At 54.0% G+C, this 8,329-nt stretch overlaps 1 protein-coding gene across 1 annotated transcript; it reads right to left on the bottom strand.

Annotated features, from left to right (window-relative positions):
* Positions 1-2,523: 2,523 nt before the first annotated feature.
* TCF19 (transcription factor 19) lies at positions 2,524-8,065 on the bottom strand. The gene is made up of 3 exons (XM_033141603.1): positions 6,743-8,065; positions 4,881-5,517; positions 2,524-2,758 (listed from the first exon to the last, which is right to left on the bottom strand). The coding sequence occupies exons 1-3, from the start codon at positions 7,014-7,016 to the stop codon at positions 2,524-2,526; spliced, it is 1,146 nt and encodes a 381-aa protein (XP_032997494.1). The 5' UTR covers positions 7,017-8,065.
* Between the last annotated feature and the right edge of the window lie 264 nt (positions 8,066-8,329).

The following is an 8,329-nucleotide window of genomic DNA, read 5'->3' as shown; positions in this document are numbered from 1 at the left end:
CGAGTACATTGCTAGCCTTTGGTCCCACTAGCAGTGGCAGAAGCAAGTGTGCGGTTTCTGTGGCTGACTAGCAACATGATGAAGAAGGGGCACCGTCCATGTTTTTACAGAGCCTTTGCAACTTCCCTGAATCCCATTGCTCTGCTTCTGGCACAGTGCTGTGCTCCATTCCATCCTTGGCTTGGTAAAGAAGGGGGCCTGCTTACAGCTCAGAACTTGGAGTAATGGCTCTAAAGAGATGGAGCCCACACCTTCCCAAAGGGTACAGCTGGGCTGTGGTTTCCTGGTTGTTGGGCTTTCACCATTTTCAGTGGTGCTTGGGGCAACCTGGGGGGAACCAAGGGCTTTGCTACAGCTCTGGCTTTTTGCTGCCCGTTAAAGGGAAGTGCAGGCACATAACACTTCTGCATCCATTATTTGTGTGTGAAAATGCTTGTGCCCCTGTTGCTGGCAGGTGAATCACCGGATTCTGTCCCTACACTAGAAACTGGAATGACAGAGTATTATTGAATTGTGTAAAAAAAAACAAAAAACATCTGCTTAGTCTCGTCCCTTAGGAAAACCCACAACGCCTAACAAATTGAGGCGTGAGCTGCTCCGGACTAGAGACCGTTCTGTTAGAAAAATAATAGTTCAGGGACTGCAGTATGAGTCACACTGTTCTTGCTGTGACTATATGTGGGCTGTTTATCAGAATGACACAGAGCCACCGCTCACTCTTTGTGCCTCAAAGCTTTTGGCCCTGCTATTTGTCAAACATTATACATGCGCACCCATGTTCGTGTGTATGCATACAACAGCCGGGTTCTCATGTAATGCTAAGCTATGGTTTGTTTAACAAACCATTGCTTGTTTCTCCAGTTTGCTTTGTTTCCCCACTGCTATTACCTCATGCCTTTGTAATTTGGCGAGCATCTGCTACGGTCAAGGCAGCACTCATGAAAGGCCCTACACCGTAGTTAAAGCAAGCCATGGTTTGTAAGCCAGCAACAAACTAGGACTTTGGACCAAACCATAAACTGCTGGTTCACACATATAATGCTAAACCATGGTTTTAATAACTATTGCTTGCTAAACCATGGTTTGGTGTTATGTGCACGCACTGAGGATAGCACTTCGTGCAGCTGATCAAATGGGACCTGGCCTGCTGAAGCTGCTGCTGCCACCATAAATCTTGTTATTCGTCTTTAAGGTGCCATAAGACTGTTGCTTTCACTGCAAAACTACTTAAGTGCCAAGTGACTGTTTGTGCATCTGTCATGTTTATGTCTGAAGAGGGAAAGGCTGGCGTCTGTTTGTATTTCCTTTTACATGAAAAGAGCACATTTGCAAGAAGAGTTGTGACCTTCTAGCCCAGTGTTGGTACAAAGGAGGAACGAAAAAGCAAAAGCAGATTTGAGGTAAAATGGTGCGAGGTGCAAGTCCCTCTCACCTGCACACCCCTTTGGGTGCCAAACTCGACACACCCACTTCATAAGTGAACAGGGCAGAGAGGCGACTGCCCCATCACCTCCAGTTAAGGCCTAACTATAGCTACTCATCTGGAATTTAGCATCATAAGATTCCCACCTAGTTCATCAAAACACTTCACCCCCTACTTGTCTCTTTTGTAAAAAGCTTCGAGAGGGTGGGACTCTCTTCCCGGCTAAGTTAACAGCAGGCATTGCTCTGCGGCAGCTGTTCCAATGTCTTGCTACTTCATGCGAAATCAATAAACTGGGAGCTTCATGGAGCACTGAGGTGAGGCAGCCACTCTACTGCACCCTCAGAAACTCACTTCTTCTGGGGTCTCTGCACATTTTCCCAAGGTCGACCCTGTAAAAGCACGAGGCTGGGCGGCTTCCCAGGCTGCAGGGCTATTGCTGCGAGGGTGGTCGTTCCCCGCACACCACTGTGCAACGGGAAAGCAGTTTCTTCTGAGTGCGGCAGGTTGTTCCCTGTCAGTTCTGAAGGCCTCGGAAGGTAAACGGTGGCGTTGTGCATCTGCCCCGATTGTCCCTGTCAAGCAATCGCTTGCTCCTTCCAGTTGAAGGGCTTGGACAGCAATAAACCAGGGGAGGAGAACCTGTGACCCTCCTGGTGTTTCCAGCTCCCATCAGCCCCCAGCCAGAATGGTCCGTGGCCCAGGGAAGATGGAAGCCAAAGTCCCGCAACATCCAGAGGTCCCGCCCCTGCAACCTCTAGCACAGGAATTTGCCGGAAACTTCCCCATGTAATAATATCCATGTCTTCACCAGTGCAATGTAGTCTCTTGGTTTTCGGAGATGGACTTGATCACGGGGCAGTGTTTACTGCTTGACGCAAGGAAGTTAAAGTCTGTTACGTTTCCTCCTCACAGAGACTGCCAAGTTCTTTGTGCACAGTAAGTTTCGCTTATCCCTGAAAGCTCACTCCCTGTGCAATTTTTTTACTAGCCCACTTTAAAGAAGGGGGAAAGTCCTCGCGTGTCCTGCTGGAGTCCGCCGATATTACCCATTCGGGGGGGCAGGGGTGAGGGTGTGTCTCTGGCCGCGGCCACCCGTGTTAAGAGCGGCAAGCGGCGCAGCAGAACTCTGCCTCCTTCACGGCGCTGTAGCTGCAGCCCACGCAAGCCACATGGAACCAGGCGTCGCAGCCGTCGCACTGGACCCACTCCACCATCTCGTCCTGGGGAAGGTGGCACCTCGGGGCAGCACACGGCTCTGACGTGGACAGAGTCTGGGAGAAGACTTGGCAAGTGCTCCCCAAGGGGTTCTTCCGTGGCCGGCCACGCCGTTTCCTGCAAAGGAACAGGGAGGGATAAATCTGAAAATTGGCACCTGTATTCCCCACCCCCATCTGCTGACATCCAGCAACATTTCCAGAGTGCGGAAAGGACTTCAGTGGCAGACCATTTGCACTGTGCACAGAAGTTACCAGGATCAGTCCCTGGCCTCTCTGGGTACGGCTGCGAAAAGACTCCAGGCCAAAAATCTGGGAAGCCTGTATCAGTCAGTGTAGAACAATGAGCTGGTTGGGCTAATAATAGTCTGACTTGGTCGAAGGGAGCTTCCTATGTTGTTACTTTTGCTTTAAGAAAAGCCAAAGGCCAATGCCTTTCCATTGGTGGCTTACAAGCAGATATTAAAATGAGAGTTTAGTGGATGAGAAACAAAGTTAAGAGAAGATGATGATAAGAGAAAAAGCCAAACGCCGACAGAACAAGCCGCAGATAGATAAAAGGTTTATTAAAAATGACCTTTTTATTGCCATATGTTCCGGAGGACATCATGACTACCGCACAGATTCTGGATTAGTATTGGGGGGGGGGGGGACAGAATCTTAGAATTGTAGAGTTGGAAGGGACCACGAGGGTCATTTAGTCCAACCCCCTGCAATCTGCCACTCAACATAGGCCTCGAACCCACAACCCTGAGATTTAGAGTCACATGCTCCACTACCTGAGCTATCCAAGTGGTGCCTCCCTTGTAAACCACTTCCAGCGTGGGGCAGATGAGGGAATAAAGGTAAAGGGACCCCTGACCATTAGGTCCAGTCATGTCCCACTCTGGGGTTGCGGTGCTCATCTCGCGTTTACTGGCCAAGGGAGCCGGCGTACAGCTTCCGGGTCATGTGGCCAGCATGACTAAGCCGCTACTGGCGAACCAGAGCAGCGCACGGAAACACCGTTTACCTTCCCGCTGGAGCAGTACCTGTTTATCTACTTGCACTTTTGACATGCTTTCAAACTGGGACCGAGCAACGGGAGCACACCCCATCACGGGGATTCAAACCTCCGACCTTCTGATCAGCAAGACCTAGGCTCTGTGGTTTAACCCACAGCGCCACCTTTGGGAGCAAGTTTATAGTCATGTGGTTACCATTTCTAAGCTGCCCTCTCCAGCAAACCCAGAGAAAGCTGCCATGCCCAGCCTCCTCCTGCCCATCTAAAGCCCATGAGCCCCATAATCTGGCTGTTCCAGAAAGCCTCAGGGCCTCTTTGGAAGATGAAAAAGTGAGTCGCCACGTATGTCTGCACAAGGACACGTTACACTGCCCTGACCGGATGTACAACTAGCAAGTTCAACCTGTTACTTCGCCCCGCTAACCAGGGCTAAGGAACTCTGGAATTTCTTGGACTCCAACTCCCATCAGCCCCAGTCAGGGATGATGGGAGTTTGGGTTTGCAACAACTGGAGGGCCACAGGTTCCCCGTCCCTGTGTGTCAATTGTTGGGCTGCAGTGGGAATTTACAAAGCTTCTACAGAATATGGCCTCCAGTTCACGATTCCAAATGCTGAGAATTTCTTTAAGTGTTCAGCTGTCCAGTAAAGTATACTATAAGAAGCTGCTGAGTTAGAAACTGAGTACAGCAGAAGTGGCCCACGGGTGTAACCAGGCGCCATTTCAAAGTGCATGAGCAAAGGAGAAAGTGTTGCCTGACGTCATTGTAACAGGTGATAGACAGACAGGAGGCTCTAAACTAACTTTGAAACTTGGCGCATGTTAGTGGGGAAGGGAGGAAGGATCTAGTTCACCCCCTGCACTCAAGACAGAGATGGTACCTTTCACTCTGATGACAGCTATACTTCAAGGAAGGGGGGGGAGGGAGGGAGGGAAAAGAGAGACAGAGAGAATGCAAGTCCTTAGCTCACTGTTTCTCAACCTTGGTTGGACTACTGTTGTTAGACTACAACTCCCATCAAGCTGTTTTTGGACTACAAGTCCCATCATCCCTGACCACTGGATGATGGGAGTCGTAGTCCCACAACGGACGGGGACCCAAGCTTCAGAAACACTCCGGCTTAGCTCATTAACACTATGGAAGTCTTTCTGTTAAACCAGAAACTTGAAAATCATCACGACGGCGTCCCCTGGCGCGAGCTGGACCGACCATAACGCGGACTCGGAAAGGGACTCACCCGCTGGGTGTGACGTGGAGCTTCGGAGGACCCTCGTCTCCCTGCAAGTTCTGGCTCGCCTCCGGCACTCTCTGCTGGAGCCGCAAGGCGCTATGGCAAGGAGCACAACCGCCCAGCCGCTGCTCCTTGCCTGGGGTCGGCTGCTCCTCCTCGAGCCGCGTGATCTCATCCTCCAGCTCGGGCAGCAGCGTGTGAGCCGACTTGCGCCGGTTCCGAGAGGTTTTGGGCTGAGCGGGGGGTTCCGCGCACCGGCCGCGACCCAGGGAGAAGGTGAAGGGCTGCGGCTTGAGCTTGCTGAGGCTGCCGATGGAGCTGAGGATGAGGGTGGCTTTGGAGCGGCAGGAGAGGGCGGTGGGCGAGTGGCGGGACAGAGGGCGGATGCGGTGGTTGCCGGAGGGCAGCACTGGCCGGAAGCCGCAGGAGGAGGCCCAGGGGGCTTTGGGCTCTGTGATAGCAGCGAAGTCCTGCGGCCGGACGTGGACTTTCTGGAAGAGGAAGTAGAACTCGGAGTCGCCGTGCGGGAGTGGCAGGGCACAGCCCTCGGGGACTGGGCTGGGGTGGCCAAAGGTCAGAAGGTCTCCGTCGTTCAGGTCCACTCGCTGGCCGTGGGGCACCCGGACGGCGTTGACGTAAGTACCTGAAGGGATAAATGGGGCAAGAGAGGAAGCTCACTTTCTATATATCAACCAGTGCAATGCCTATAGGTGTGTTTGTGGAGTTTTTGAAAGCAGCCCAGGACTCCATGCTAAGCGCAGGACACACCATAGCCTTCTATGGGGCTCCTGCCAGTGAGGCCAGGAAGTGCAACACCACATCACCCACCCCCCAATACAGTCATTAACTTTTCCCCATAGGCATGCTTGTGCGGGACAAAACAAATGTTTTTGGGGGGGAACCTTTGGCGTGGAGGCTGACTCTGCTACCTTGTCCCATGTGATCCCACCCATTAAGTCTGCAGGGTCCAATCTGTTTGTTGGTCGAACTGAACCAGCTCTAGGTGAAGGTAGCCTATGGGTCTCAAGCCCTTGGTGAGTTAGGGACTTCCCCTGCGTGCAAAGACAGGTTCTAGCAAATGAAGTGGATGAGACCAACAGTGGGCCCAACAGTCAAGAAGGCTGCAGAGGGAAGGGAGAGGCAGATGGGGCTCGGCAAGACGAAAAGGGGGGGGTCCATCTAGGAGAAGGAGCGCTCTGATCCTAAACCTCTGCTGCCTTCTCAGGAGGTCTTTGGGAGAAGAAAAGGCCTTTAAGGAGTAAACCCTACACAAAACCAGAATGGAGGTCCTAAGGCATGGCAGTTGTGGATGGTGTCTTGTATGCCTCCTTCCGGCAACTCCTGCAGCCAATCTGGGGCCAAAGGTATTGCTCTGCTTTCCTTTGGACCACATCAGTGAGGTGAGAGAGGAGTCTTGTAGTTTGGGCAGCCCAAGACCTCCATACACGCTGCCCAGGCTTGTATCCTGGGGAGGTCACTTTGGTGCTGCTGATGCAGCAGTTTGACTTCAACCCTGGAGATGCTTGCCGCTGTCTCTCAAGACAGGCAGGTGCCAACCACACACACATGGGTGGAAACAGAAAAATATGAACAGTGGGGGCAAAAGACCATTATAGTTCCCCACAGGAATGACAGACTACATTTCATGGCCATTTGTATCTGCTATTATGTCTGTCTGCCTCTCTCTTACACACACACACACACACGCACCTCTTGTGGATAGATTTATGCAAATTGAAGCTTTGGTCAACATGTGTAGTTACACCTGTTTTACCACACTGAGGATCAGGAGCCGAGCATAAAGCAACGTCTGTGCATTGGTTAGATCTGAATGTAACCCCACCCTTGAAACAGTTCCGAGGACTCACCGTGGGTGCTGTAGTCCACCAGGCCGACTCGCCACTCCCCGGCGGTGCTGTCAGCATCCCTCTCGGCATGGATCTCTGCATGGATCCGCGAGACCAAGGCTGGGTTCTCCTCCGACACCAGGACAACATCGCAGACCTCAGCTCGGCGGCCCAGCCGATAAGTGCAGCTGGGCCTAGCAGGCCGGAAGGTGTAGAGATCCCGGTTGGGTGAATCCCCGGGCGAAGCTGGGCCCATCCGGAGTAACTGGAAGCAGGGGAGGGCCTCGGAGAGCATGGCTTGCTCCCGGTGTCTCCCTCAAGCACAGCAGGGGTGGCGGACAGGGCTCTTGGCTTCACGCAGCAGGAAAAGATGGGGGCGCCGAGCTTCTGATAGGTGGGAACGTGAATCAGGCAGCGGAGGTGGCAGCAGGGCTTAGCAGTTGCATCCACTCCACACAATCCACCTTCAGCTATGAAGAGCAGGGAGCTTCTGAGAGGGCGGCAAGTTCTTCAGTGTGCAGACTGGAAACATAGCAGCATCGAGTGCAAAGAAAAAGTCAGAAGTGCAAAACGGGGCAGTCAAAGCGAAGGATTGACCGGGTACCACAGAACACAAGCTCTGCAACGACACGTTAAACTGTAGAGCATGGATTTTGGGGTGTTTTGCCAGGAAAACACACGATAACTGCTACCCTGGTGGGCCTTATTGCACAGGAAAGCAAAGCCTTCTCTCCGCCCCGTGACCAAACCACTCCTAAGCCCGCTTCTTGGCCACGAGCGCGACTTCAGACATTCTCCGAGTGCAATTTGCTCAAGACAAAGGGACCCAGAACCCTGAATGGACGCAGATCTATTCCTCCCCACCCTACAAGTTGCAAGTTGTCTTTGGGTGCCTGGAAACCCCTTTTCCTCTGGCACTAGTGCAAGGACGCTCCGGAAGGCTCCTGCAAGGAGACGACCACCTGGTCCCCCCCCGCGATCCTCTCGCAGCCGCCGCTGCGCCTGCAGGTGTGGTTCTGGGACTCCGGAATGCCGGGCTCCTGACAGGGGGCGGGCTCTAGAACCCCCGTCTCCTTGACAACGCAAGCAGAGGCCTCGGTCCCCTTGGCAACACACTTCCTCGGGGCCCTCTCGTCTCTCTTTCCGCAGGAGCCAGCGGCGGACACAGCTGCAGCCGGGAGTTTCTGCGGCGGCCGCTACCGAGGAAGCCTACCCGGGGCTCCGAGCGGCGCGCGCTGCCTCGCGATTGGTCCAGATTAGGGAGGAGAAAGGGGAGAGGGCGGGGCCGCCGGGCCCTATTGGCCGGCTGGAGGGAAAGCCTCTGTCCTCATTGGCCGAGAGCGGCGAGGAGGGCGGCGAGCGTGCATGAGCGCGCGAGGTAAGGAGTCTGGGTCGGGCGGGGGAAGGTCCTGATTGGCCGGTGCCTCACAGAACCGGCGTCTGGGGTGGGCGACGCGCTCGTGGCGCGTTTCCAGCTGGGGAAGGAGATTGGCTGTGCCGGCGTTGGAACGTCGGGAGGCGCGGCCCCAGCTGACTCGCTTGTCATTGCGTTGTCGCCCGCGCGGGAACGGAGGCGGCCCAGGGGGCTCTGCCCCGCCCTGCCAGGCT

The sequence above is a fragment of the Lacerta agilis genome, chromosome 2 (assembly GCF_009819535.1).
Source record: "Lacerta agilis isolate rLacAgi1 chromosome 2, rLacAgi1.pri, whole genome shotgun sequence".
In the NCBI taxonomy this organism is placed as follows: domain Eukaryota; kingdom Metazoa; phylum Chordata; class Lepidosauria; order Squamata; family Lacertidae; genus Lacerta; species Lacerta agilis.
The sequence above is the reverse complement of the archived record's forward strand: the minus strand, read 5'-3'. Positions and strand labels throughout refer to the sequence as shown.

What these genes read in the sequence shown, in the direction of transcription:
- TCF19 (XM_033141603.1), bottom strand. Translation starts at nt 7,016, where the DNA reads ATGCTCTCCGAGGCCCTCCCCTGCTTCCAGTTACTCCGGATGGGCCCA. An exon ending in GGTGGACTACAGCACCCACG is followed by an intron (nt 5,518 to 6,742) that starts GTGAGTCCTCGG and finishes TTATCCCTTCAG; the next exon opens with GTACTTACGTCAACGCCGTC. An exon ending in CTCCACGTCACACCCAGCGG is followed by an intron (nt 2,759 to 4,880) that starts GTGAGTCCCTTT and finishes GTTCCTTTGCAG; the next exon opens with GAAACGGCGTGGCCGGCCAC.